General features: G+C 37.8%; 1 protein-coding gene across 1 annotated transcript; it reads left to right on the plus strand.

The window, feature by feature from the left end:
- Positions 1-1229: 1229 nt before the first annotated feature.
- On the plus strand, positions 1230-7888 carry LOC146485222 (uncharacterized). The gene is made up of 2 exons (XM_085103558.1): positions 1230-1539; positions 7698-7888. Exons 1-2 carry the CDS (start codon positions 1290-1292, stop codon positions 7886-7888), a joined length of 441 nt encoding a protein of 146 aa, XP_084959684.1. The 5' UTR covers positions 1230-1289.
- The last annotated feature ends 5827 nt before the right edge of the window (positions 7889-13715 follow it).

A 13715-nucleotide genomic window follows, 5' to 3' on the forward strand; every position in this document is an offset into this window, starting at 1 on the left:
TGCATTGGGTGTATATCACCTAATATGCTGAAACTTTGCAAGGTTACTAAAGTAAAGGTGCTCTTTCCAGTGCTGGTATCAGTTTTTCATTCAGTTCAATTTTAACTCATTCAACTCTGTTGCCGCCATTTTGGAGAAGGGTCTATTAACGTCAGGAAGCCATCGTGGCTGTTTGAATCTCATCACCATTCTCTATGCCAATCGTCACATGCCTGTTTCACTGACTGAAAAAAAAAATACTGCGATCATTTATTTATTTATTTATATTTATTTATTTAATTTATTTATTCTTCCCTGTGGCTAATCACCCCTCTTCAAAATTCCGAGACTATTAAAGGTATGACAATGACTTTTTGAGGATAAATAGTGCGTCGAAAGATGTTTCTTTAATTTAAGATCCGTAACGACGAGTGATGACGTCATATGACGTTTAATTCCGTCATGGTTGCCAAAATGGTGACCATCTTGGATCCGCCATCTTAGGTTTCTGGATTTCCCCAAAACTTCAGGAAAGCGCCAAACATTGAACGATGAAAAATCAAAACCAAACGAGGAACACTGATGAACTAAAAACATAAAAGTTACAGTAAGAAAAGTATTTCTTCAGTTTAAAAAGGGATTTGGTTTTCCACTTTCAGAAAAAACTGCTCTCAAAAATTGGCTGCCATGGTAATATCAATGGCAATGAAGACTAACCAACCACATCCAATTGTATCCAGATAAATTTCTGAAAAAATCACTGGTTTCGCGTCGTTTGTTCAAATATCAGAAAAAGTTATTTAGGTTCGAAGTCGCCGCGGCAGAATCCCCTTCCCGGTCTTCTAAGATAGGAATTAAGGAAAATCATACGTTACGAAAATTCCTATTTTTTGTGGGAAGCTTACTTGATGTTACATCTTTGTGCCGGTTTAATTTAGAGACAATTTGAATGAACGAGCGATTCTTGAATTTAACATTTAATTAACAACGAAGCCAAGTTTTGTATTTCGATAACATTTAACCCATATTTGTCGGAAATTTGACATTTAGCTGCAAAGAACTTTTCGAAATCGCTTACCAGAAAACTGAATTCGTTTATCGCAAACAAAAATATCAATGAGGGCCAAAATAGAAACTTCCGCCGAAATTTCTCGCTTAAAGGCGGCTGCAAGCAAAATTTAAAAGGACAAAAAAGACTTTGTTTTCCGGGACAAAGCTACCAGGAAACGAACTTCGTATACCAGACGCTCATACAACAAAAACTCCCACATCTTAATTTTGATTTTAGAATTACGACGCGTGCTTTTAAAATGGGTTCATCTGTCGGAGTTTTAAGATCAGATCGACGGAGCAAGGCGATCGTTACTCAAGTGAGGCAAGAAAATGTCCGACTGCAGGCAAGAGTTGAAAGGTTGTCACTTGAGGCGTCACAGCTGAGGTCGGAAATGATTAACATGCTCAAGGAGAAGCAAATGGATCAGTTTGATCATGCTGATCATGACCATGATGGTGGAACCGGGACAAGTACGCTTCGACTCAATTCGCCAGCGAGCGTGAACGGTAAGTACAAATAAGTTTATACTTTAGTCTACCTTTTTGCCTTTTTTAACTTGCCGAATATGTTTCATCAAACCTTGTACTGCGAGAGGCGGCATTTTCTTCTATATTTTCTTAGATCCGTTAAGACGTCGCGCTTACTATATATACCGGGGTACCGAACTTAATAGATCGCATTAAATTCGATTAAGCTTTGCACGGCCTTGGAGACCAAGTCGAGACATTGCGTTGTAGCAAGGCATAAAACTGTGTTCTAGCACATGGCTGAGTTAAGTCATAAATTATAAGCGTATTTTAATACATTTTATTGTAAATTTATTCTACAGAATTACTTTGAATTTCTCAATGCTAAATTCGAAAATATCGATGATCTGAGCCAAGTAGTGTTAAAGTCGAATTGAAACAGCTTGGCGAGGCTGTACATTTGAAACGGCTCTTGGGAGCCAAATTTGCGCTTTTTCTGTCCGAGGCGAAGAACGGCACCTCTTAGAAAAACAGCGAAGAATACGATCATAAAACACATCGATTAAACCAAAAAAGACGGGGTTATAGCGGCGTTGATATTATTTAATGAGCTGATTTAAAGGAATGAAATTATGTTAGTACGAAGATTGTTATTTAAAACGAATTTATGCCTTAAAAAAGTGGACGATGCGAATTATGTCTAATTAATGAATAATATGTTATTATATAATATATATTCCATGTTAAACGAATTTATTCCGTAAAAAAGCACGACGCAAAGTATCTCTAATTAATAAATAATATGATAATATATAATAATCGTTTTCGCTGCACGGAAAGATTATTAATTTCATCTCGGTGTCAAATAAAATGTAAATCAGGACTATGATGTCAATAAAGGAGGGCACTGTTTATAAATGACGTTCACGACCTGCGCAACGTACAATCTTTATTGTCAACAAATAATAATAACAATAATAATAATAATAATAATAATAATAATAATAATAACAATAATAATAATAATAATAATAATAATAATAATACGTTTATCAACTGCACGTTATTAATAATAACAATCTCTTTATTAACATATTCCAAGCAAATTGCTATTTACAAGTTAAACGTAGAAAAAAAGAACTATGAAAACCTATTTACTATTCATTTCGATTAAAAAAGAGGATATTTTCAAGCACAATCTTTTTAGAGAAAAAACAAATGTCATAAAGTTAAAATAATTTTCTTATTTTTAATAAAAACTCATATGATCGTATTCTGACTAAAAAATATTTGGAAGTAAAAATAAGGTCCTTAAAGAAAAAACAACTCTTATTAAAAATAATAATAATTTATAATAATAATAATAATAATAATAATAATAATAATAATAATAATAATGATAATAATAATAATAATAATAATAATTAGCGGGAATTTCGTGATGCCTTGAGGCTTCGGTATGATTGGCCGATACCCGATAACCCGTCAATATGCGTTTGTGGGAGCATGTTTACAGTAGGCCACGCGATGATCTGCCAGCGTGGAGGCTTAGTTGTTCAGCGCCACAATGAAATACGCGATCTACAGGCCGAGTTGCTTGACATGGTTTGCTATGATGTGCAAGTTGAACCGGCTTTACAACCTATTACAGGCAAAGAGCTTGCCAGAGGGACTAACCAAGCCCCTGACGCACGCCTTGACGTTTACTGTAGGGGTTTCTGGGAGAGACAGAGAGCTGCATTTTTCGATGTAAGGGTGTGTCATTCCAATGCGGACTCGTATAGAGATCTTAGCCCCAAGCAAATTTACAGGATTCATGAAAATGAAAGGAAGCGAAAATACAACTCTCGCGTCACAGAAATAGAGCAAGGCACATCCACCCCACTGATGTTTAAAACGACTGGAGGGATGGCTGACGAATGCCTGAGATACCACGCAAGATTAGCCGAGCTATTATCTGCAAAAAAGCAAGAGAGCTACGCCACAACAATTTCGTGGATCAGGGCGAAAGTGTCCTTTGCAATTTTGCGGAGCGCGCTCCTATGCCTGAGGGGATCGAGAACCTCGAGAAGGAGGAACTTTGACGTTAAGGACAGTGATCTCGAAATAGAGAACGGCCAAGCTGGACTTTCCTACACTGCTATAGAAACTTTATTATGGGTTGATTAATATTAATATATTAATATTGATTAATCATTTCAGTGTATGATTGGAACTGTGACTGGGCATTTATTTAGAATATTCTTATTAAGAGGGTATATATATTTTTATTACATCAGTGGAAATTGTTCTTTTATCTTCTGAACCAAACCCATATAAGTTAGCTTTTATATATAAGGTGTTGATATTTTACAATTTAATATTATTATTATTATTATTATTATTATTATTATAGCGATCATAACCGTAAAAAGATTGCTAATAATAATAATAATAATAATAATAATGATGATGATGATGACGATTATTATATTATTATTATTACTATTATTATTATTATTATTATTATTATTACAATTATAGTAATAATATAATAATAATTATACGTCTTTAAAAGGGCAGGAAGCGATCTAGGGACACAGGAGACAACATTTAAAGTATTTTACTTAAATGCTCGAGTTCGGTTCTAAAACGTTTATATTGGATACAGTTCTTGTCACTTCCGCTAGCTATATGCCAACAATGAATCTTTATCAGGTTTAATTGAAATCTAAATCTGATCTTAATAAATCGATTTGAATTTCAAGCGAACTTTGATTATATCTTTGACGAGCCATGCAGTGAGTGACTGCCTTGTTGCAACGAGTCACATTCCGATTGTCTACAAGAGACTGAGAAATGGTCAAAATTTTAACTGTCACCTCAAAAATGGCAAGTTTTTTAACTGATAGCTGAGAAAATTTAAGAAAACTGTTGGCTGAAAAGGTTAAACTTTGCCTGAGTATAGTGTGAATTTTACTCGCAAACAACTGCAAATCACCGTGTAGTTATAATTTGATAAGGAAGATGGCTCCACACAAATTGTTTCTAGAATTCGCGTGGTCATCAGAAGATGAGAAGCCGTGTCTGCACAGTCTCGACCAAAGATTCCGTCTTCGGAAAGTTTTTCCGCGATGGTCGACACGGTTATTTGAGGGGAGATTGTTGATACGATACATAACCGCAAAAATACGTGAGAAGTAAAAGCTAACTGAGATTGATCCGTCGTAGTTAAACGTATTAACGTAGTTCAATAGGTTTGTTTTGCAATAACATTTTGTCGTTGCCAGGAAGTACCTCTTGCCTACGGTATATCAAAACATGATTACATTAAGCTCACAGGCTGCTGGTATAGGAGGATCTTTGTTCACATGCTTAGCGTCGTTAGCATACATTAGCATAAACGACAAAGCAAACAGATGGTCTCCATAAACTGAAAGAGCTTGGTATCTTTTGAATTAAGGTTGAGCGTGGCATGTCAAATACGTTTTGAGAAACAAACGTTAAAAGTGGCAAGAATTTCGCAAGGATTCTATACATTCTAATTTATAAAATATTCGAATTTTTGAAAGCTACTGTCTTATTTAAACTGATTGCCTGGAGTGACGTGTTCTCTAAGTTTGTGACGTTCATTTGTTCATAGCTGATTGTTTGATATACACTCTGTTTTTTTTTTATAAGAACCTTTTTTATAAGAACGTCGAGGCTGAGATTAACCAAAATTTTAAGAACGTATTAAGAACATTCCTCAGGCTGAGAGTCGATTAAGAACGTTTTTATTTTGGTTATCTGTATATAAAATCAAGGTAACAAACGGAAATTAACCAAAATACGCAAGGGCATGTTTTGTATATCATTAAGAATGGTGACACACATCTCGGTTTGTCATAATCAGCGGTTCTTGATACCATATCTCAGCAGGCAATGCCCTTTGATAGGTTTCCTGGTCGCGTCCGGTGATTTACTAAAATACATGTAGTGTATACTATTAAGAACATCTTAAGAACGTTTTCAGCCTCAAATCGCAAAAAAAATATAAGAACGTTCAGCCTCAGCTCTAAAATTAGACGTTCTTATAAAAAAAACAGAGTGTATGCTAATGAGGCGAAATGTGCATTAAAAACAGTGGTATCAGTAAAGATGCTATAGCCCATTCCAATTAAATGTTTCGTTTCCTATCAGCCACAACCAACCAATTTTTTTTTCAAAAATAATAAAAAACATAAAGGTTTCTGATTCAAACCTTTTTTTGACTTTTTCCAGTATCTCCAAATCAGCCTCCATCACGACGTACGTCCTTGAACATTTTTAGAGCCGATAGTAGGGTCATCGTGGAATTGCTGGATTGTCAGCAATTTTGGCCATTTCTCAGCTCTCAACTACGACCTTGATCACAGTTAACTTTTACTTCTCGATTGTTTTTTATTTGCGGTTTAGTATCCTATCAACGGTCTTATTCTCTCAGTTAGCCGAGCGGTGCCGAGCATCACCCGAAGATTTCCGAAGCACTTTCGGGTGATTTTAATCTCTTTCAAGATTTTCCAAACACTGTTTATCATCTTCTGACGACCACGTGACTCCTACAAACCACTTGTAAGGAACTCTAAAACATTTTCCCTATCAAGCTTAACTAGACAGTGATTTGCAGTTGCTTGCGAGTAAAATTCACACTATACTCAAGCAGTTTAGCCATCTCAGCTAACGGTCTTCTTAAGTAACGTTTCTCAGCTATCAGTTAAAAAACCTGCCATTTTTGAGGTGACAGTTAAAATTTTGATCATTTCCATCAGTTACTGTGGCCCCACGTAGACCTTTGGATAGCGACTCGTTGTAACCTGCCATTCACTCACTGGTACATCGAAGATATAATCAAAGTTCACTTGGAATTGAAATCCATTTATTAAGGCGGATTTTGATAATCCTATTCACCTTAACCAGGAGAAGCTGGTATCAGTGTTTCCATATATCCATATTAGCCGATAACCCCGCAGCACTAGATTAGACGTCGACGAAAGATGCTTCGAGTACCTCCTCGAAAGCCACTCGCAGTGGGCTGATTTTGAAGTTTTTTCTACAAGTTTATTCAAGTTTGTTCAAAAATTCAAAAATTTGGCAAAAAAGAGAGACTGGCCCGGAGGTAGCGAGAGCTAATCTAGGCGGGCCAGACATACAACTGTTTAAGGATAAAATTAATATTATTACAGTTATTACAATCAAAGACAAAACAAATAAAATTTAAGGGAGGTAAAGAAATCACGAGTAAAATTAACAAAAACAAAAATTAACGAGTTGCAACTAATTGGCGAGACCTATTTTCTGTACTATAATAGGCGTTTTAAAATAGTCATTTTCATTTACAGGAATATTGAGGAAAAGCCGGAGAATATTCCTTCTTAGGTAAATTCCTTATACGACGCGGTATCTCATTCCACAGGCTCTTCGCTGGTAGTTACTGTTTATTATAGATCCAATGATAGATATAAATGAGCGTTTGCGGTCAAGGCTCAATGTGTCAATGCTTCTACGTTAGCAATGATACCATAAAGGATCGGGAATATGATATATGTAGCATATTGTTTCTTATTATTCAACACATTGTAACGCTGTCCAAATATGGTCATGGTGCACTGAATATTCGTCGTCCGTAGTCAACAGATATCCTGCGATATACGTAATTTCGTGTGTTGGGGAGAGAAGTGGCAAAATAAAGATGATTGCCAGCTTTTCTGCAATAAAACTACGCTTTGTTATCAATGTGTTGAAGAATAGAACAATTATCCTGCTCAAACGTGCAGAATATCCCCTGCTTTTAGCCAACTCGGCCTACGGCCTCGTCAGCTAAGTACCAGGCGATATTCCCCGGGATTTCGCAGGATAATTGTTAAATATATGCTAATGAAGCAAAATGTTAACAACGACTTCAGCAAAGATTCTCCTATTAGGGACTGATTGATTGATAAAATAAATAAATAAATAAATAAATAAATAAATAAATAGTTTATTATGGATAATCATATGGCAGTCAAAAGGCTGATTTGACTGATTAAGTGATTGATTGGTTGATTGATTGATTGATTAATTGATTGATTGATCGCCTGACATGGCTGACTGGTTGATTGATTGATAGATTGACTGATTGATTAATTAATTGAGTAACTGACTGACTGACTGACTGACTGATGATTTGATTGATTGATTGATTGATTGATTTGCGACAGAGCTGTCGATCATCCAAGACAATCCTCCAGAGGCTTGCACCGAGAAGCATTTACAAGTGGAGCTCGACAGACTAAAGAAAGAAAACCATAACCTGGTGATTCAGCTTGCTGAATTGAAAGTGAAAGATGCCCTTGCGGAGTCTGATGACAAGGTCGCCTGTCAATGTACTGAGGAAGGAACAACAGACTGAACTCTTTATTCGTAATGGCCTAGACAAACGCATACAACATGAGTCAACAATGTTAGTTTACAAAAGCTCAGTTTTACACGCAACGATTTGTCTGGCCAACAGCATTGGAGCGCAAATTGTACGTATACTTTAACACCCGATTTACAACCAACCAACCTATGTCACTGCATGATATATTTTATAAAGGAAAATACAGGGAGACGCAAAGAATCAACCATAAGAGGACACAGAAAAAATCTGAGCCTTGGGGTCGAATCCCATCTGGGGCTCAGATTTTTTCTGTGTCCTCTTATGGTTGATTCTTTACATCTCCTTGATTTACAACCAATTCGTGAAATGAAAATCTGCATGCCCGGTTACATTGCAACAGATTTTTCTCAAGTAAGGCCGGTACCGCAAAGAAACCACCAAGTCAATCAAAATTCAAAATCGATCAAGATCAGCTATCCGCTAAATACACGTACGATTTGCACTCCTATACTGTTGAGCCGACAAATTGTAGCGCGTAAACCGGCCTTTTTAAAAAAAGAGTTCTTAGACGATGTCGTACCTGATGGAAAAATTAGTCCAACTACCATTGCAACATGAATGGATACTCCAAAATTAAATGCATCCCGGCCCAGCTTTAATTTTGACCATGACAAGGCCTGGAATAGACCCTTCTCCAAAATGGCGGCAATAAATTTGAATGAGTTAAAATTGAACTAAATGAAAAACTGATACCAGCACTGGAAAGAGCACCTTTAATTTAGTAACCTTGCAAAGTTTCAGCGTATTAGGTGTTATATCAGCTTAGGAAATGTAAGATGAAATTTGACAAATTTACAAATTTATACGCCATACCCCCAGTCATACAAACGTCTGTAAATTGTTCCATTTTTCAACTTACATTTTCTCAGCTGATATTACACCTGATATGCTGAAACTTTGCAGGGTTACTAAAGTAAAAGTGCCCTTTCTAGTGCTGGTATACGTTTTTAATTTCAACTTACTTGAAGTTTCGGTATCCATTTTGGAGAAAGCTCTATTCGGTATTTACAATCGATGAAACTGCTTACGCACGCGCTAGCTAGACCCGATCTTTTACATTCAAAGCCTGAAGAATTGAGACGTTTAGGTCCTCCATTCTTAGGGGAATTTGACCTTGGGGTATCCATTGTAACCATGACTGTCCAATATCACTATTTAACGCTGCCCAACGCCGTTGTTCGTTTGGCCAAGAAAGCTTTAACATAGTCTACCACAGACTAACTGACATAGTAAGCTATAGTATTTGAATACGTGTACGAATTTTATACTGAAACTATCGCCAGACTGCCTTTGCACAGTACAGAACAAATTTAAATCCGTACCAAAACTTTTAATAGGGGCTTTAAGAAACCACGACGGCAACGGCAACGAAAACGTCGCTTGAAAATATTAGTTCGCGTTTCTTTTACTACTTTGCGATTATTCCAATTCGTTCAACATGTACAATGTGGCCGAACTATCCAGTGACAGAACAGGTGAGAACGGCGTTTAAGTCGACAGAGAATGGAAAATTTACCGTCATGTGCTCACGTTCTACACAAAATCTTGAATTTGGTCATTTCACGTTGTTGTTTGGCCGAGGACGGTGAAGAAATGTACAAAAATTTAAAACGCGCGTGCAGGGCCTTTGTTTTTCTCATTAAATCCTATTGCTTTTTCACGTTGTCGTTGCCGTCGCCGTAGGTAGCTTCTTAAACTCCCTATTAACAGTTAGGCCTTACTTTTGCAAAAAGATTCTCACGCCATGCACATGCTGGCGGTGGTGATGATGATGATGATGATGATAGTAGTGGCCGGCTGAAATTCATTCGCACAGGGGGGTTCTGTGTAAGAGAACAGTCACTAACCAACAGTAACCCAACCTTGCTCCCAGGTTCTCTCCTCTTCCCGTACCCTGGAGCGGGCGCTGACAGTAACCGTGAAAAATTTGAGAGGGATCTAAACCTGTTTCACTATCGTGCAAAGGTATTCTTAATAAGGTAATCCTTCTATTCATGCATGCAAAATTATAACCGCACAAATTTTATAGAATCAGTTATTCACAAGGGTCTTCTGTTATGTGACAGCTAGCCCAGGACTCCAACGCTTTTATCCCTGACGAAATGAAAACGAATACACAGGACAAACAAATAAAAATCAGAACCTTCATTTTTAGTATGACACAAGGCTTCACACTCAGCGCCACCAACTATGATGCTTGGTGCAAAGATTACTGTTTAAACCCCAATAAATCCACAATTTCGGGGGCTTCTTTTGGTGAGTTATAAAAGAAATTATTCCACCATGTAATTATCCTTCTCATCTTTCTGACTGGCAAATCCAATCGAATTTGCCGTCAGTATAAGGGTATTGTTACTGGCAGCCATTCCTTTTTTGACGATCTGAATTATTGTTACTTTGATTCAGTGAGAAAAAAAACAAACAAACAAGATTTGTAAAGTAGCCTTAGTACAGGAATAAGGGTGTTCTCTATGAGCACTTGTGTTATAAACTCCAGGCTTTGTATTGGGACTGGTAACAAATGACCCTAAAGAAAACTAATTTCCAGCAAGTACATGTCTTGATATAGCTTTGCAATGGTTAAAGGGACAGTGTCACCGATTTTTAATGTCACTATGAATAGCCCAAAACGTATTTTGTTCAATGGAATCGTTAAAATAATGCATATATGTTTGAGTTTAGTTAACAATAACCCTACCAGTGCACAGAAACTAGTATTGATTATGTTTCCAGGCTGCGGATGGCTAGGATGAAAGTGGATTGAAACTTGAAAAAAATTCGCCAACTTTTTCAAGTTATTCCTGTGTATTTTGGAGAAGTCGCTAAAAACTGACCACAGTTTGTTCCTTCTAGGAGAAAAACCTTATTATTTTCTTCCTGATGTTGTACGAGCAATTTTAGGCTACAACCAGGTTGTTAATGTTTATAACTATTTGAACAGTTTGGGCTAAAGTAAAGCAGAATCGCCGTGACAGTGCGCCTTTAATACTACACTGGAAATACCTTGTTCATTGGGCAATGAATGTGTGTGTTAAACGCGAGCTCAATGAAAAAACGTAAAGCGGAGTTCAATGTGCTTTGATTAGTATCGTGTGACCCTAACTCAAACGCCTCTCAAATTCGGCATCTTTTTCATGATCAAAACCGTGTTCTTCCAACGTACCCTCGCTGCCATTTTCAACTGTCCGGATCGGGTCGGACTGACAAAATTAGGATCGGATCGGACTAGCAAAATCCGGATAGGAAGCTAATTGCACGGTTCAAGCGGTGATTCCAATTCTATCATTGCATATGGAAAGGCTGTTAAAACTATCACGCACGCAAACGAGCCAAAAAAAAAACCTACCTTAAATGCCCTTTTTAGAATAAGAAACACCATACTGACACAGAATAAGAAGTCATGTTAAAATTAAAATAAAGAGATTTAAAAATAGGAGAAACAGAACTCATCATGCGGAAATGACCTTTGATGTTGAAGATAGGATGGTTAAATACAAAGCTCTATCACAACCTCCAAGCTCGCTACTAAGACGCAGAGTAGCGCAGGCCTTTAAAAATTAATTTAGCTCTGAAGAAACATACTCGAGTAAGTTCAGTAGATTATAAACTGGGCTAAAACACTCGCCTCCCACCAATGTGGCCCGGACTCGATTCCCGGACTCAGCGTCATATGTGGGTTAAGTTTGTTGTTGGTTCTCGTCCTTGCTCCGAGGGTTTTTCTTCGGGTACTCCAGCTTTCCCCTCTCCTTGAAAACCAACATTTCTAAATTCCAATTCAATGTGGAAAGTCTACCCCAGTTAGTGCTCTGCGCTAAATACATTGACACTTAAATAAAGTGTTTTATTTTATTTGTTTATTCCGTCCTGGCTTAGTCCCGAAAAAGTGGTCATATAACAGTAATAGCAGAAGCCTTAAGATCAGAATGGAACAACAAGGAAGAAGCTACAGTGCAATCACAGTCTATTTCGTTCTTTCAAAGACACCAGTGATTCTTTTTGCAGATATTTCAGTCAGTCGGTCATGCTCAGTCAGTCCTGACCGGTCCAATCCAGGTTTTGTCAGTCCAATCCGATCAGGCCCGATGCTAATTTTCTCAACGCCCTTTTCATATGATAGTGATTCTGTCCACGTAGGGGCTAGTGGGTCTGGCGATGTTGTAACAAGACACATTTCAATAACTTGGAAAAGATGCACACAAGGGCTGGACGAAAAAAAAATTCATACAGCTTACCTTGGGACATTAAGTACTGAAGAAATCCAATCCGACACGGTGTGGGATAGTCTAACAAACCACCTACAAAAAGCTTCTCGCAGAGTTTGTTTACAATTAACCATACATAGAATTCAACAATCTATTCACACAGCGCAGCTCAACACTCGGAAAAGGAGAAGGAACTACGACATTATACTCCCAAGACAGAAAACGAACATCGATTAGGAATTCCTTAGGATATCTCGGAGCGGTAATGTCGAGCAGTATAGACCTTATCACGGTTTTCGACGCCATTTTGACGAGTAGGCAAACAGGCTTGAAATAACAGTGTTTGTATGGAAATCCGACGTCAAATAATTTTCATAAAACATCGCTTCTGAAAAATTCATGAATCGGAAACTTTTGGCACTAGGAAAAGGATTTTAGGAAAAAACTTGGAGGGATGTAGCTGTGCCAGAAAGCGTCCAGTCGTGTTTTGAACTTTCCATACATTTCCCTGTATTTTTTTTCCCGCGAGCTATTTTTAGAGCCGTTCACGGCTGGTTCGCTATACAGACAAATGTAGAGCAAGTAGAGTGCATTCAGTGGGTGCGATATTTTCAGCATTACGTGCACAGCAGAGAACACTGAAAAAACAGCGACTATCATTTGACATACCATCTTTCAGGATGCTCTAGCCTGCGAGCAAGTTCTCTCGGGGGTGCGGGGAGGGTGAGTCATCTCTCCCTCCCCCTCCCTACCCCCGAGATAGCTTGCTCCCAAGCTGAGCATACTGAGATCATAAAGACACCGATGAATGCACTCTATTGTTTGTCTCCCATTGCCTATGAACTAAAGATCCGTGGCCCTTAATAGGCCATTTTACAGTTGTGTGCTTAGTGACTTGGTCTTGGATTGGAAGCGAGGCTGGGGGTGACCTTGTTTTGATACAAACCTTACTGCTTTTGATATGTAAATGCAAACTAGTTAGCATAAGAACAGCATGATCTACATATGAAAAGCGGTGAGGTTTGTATCAAAACAAGGTCACCCCCAGCCTCGCTTCCAATCCAAGACCAGGCCAGGCCACTAAGCACACAACTGTAAAATGGGCTATTCTATTGTCAGAAATATTTTATACTTCCCATCGCTTGTTCACTGATCACATACGAAAATCATGTCTGATTTTATCGCGTGCTATATAGCTCTGGGGCCAGTTGTTCAAAGGCCGGATAACTTTATCCTGTGGATAAGTCACTATCCAACAGTTTCAATCTGTGCAAAGATTTCAGTATTTTCTTTTGTACAAGCGAATATGCACACTCTAACCAGAGTTAAGTTTGGGAGTGTACGAAAACCTTGGACAACGTTTAACGTGAAGTATATTTTAGGCCCTGTATAGTGCCTTATCCAGCGGATAAAGTTATCCGGCCTTCGAACAACTGGGGCCTTGTTTCCTAGAAACCTTGAGTGATTCAAGACTTCTTGTTCAAAAATTGGTCTGTAATCATATTGATAATAAGAACTTGCCAATGAGCGCGCGAGAAATTTAACAGCTATTATAGTTATTATGTACGTTGTACTCATGCGATTCTGTGACATCG

Source organism: Pavona decussata, unplaced genomic scaffold (genome assembly GCF_977016875.1).
Source record: "Pavona decussata unplaced genomic scaffold, jaPavDecu1.1 SCAFFOLD_27, whole genome shotgun sequence".
Classification (NCBI taxonomy): domain Eukaryota; kingdom Metazoa; phylum Cnidaria; class Anthozoa; order Scleractinia; family Agariciidae; genus Pavona; species Pavona decussata.

Bases quoted from the DNA above. Each gene is read 5' to 3' on its own strand.
- LOC146485222 (XM_085103558.1), top strand. From the start codon at position 1,290: ATGGGTTCATCTGTCGGAGTTTTAAGATCAGATCGACGGAGCAAGGCG. The intron at 1,540-7,697 runs GTAAGTACAAAT...GATTTGCGACAG, and splicing joins TTCGCCAGCGAGCGTGAACG to AGCTGTCGATCATCCAAGAC.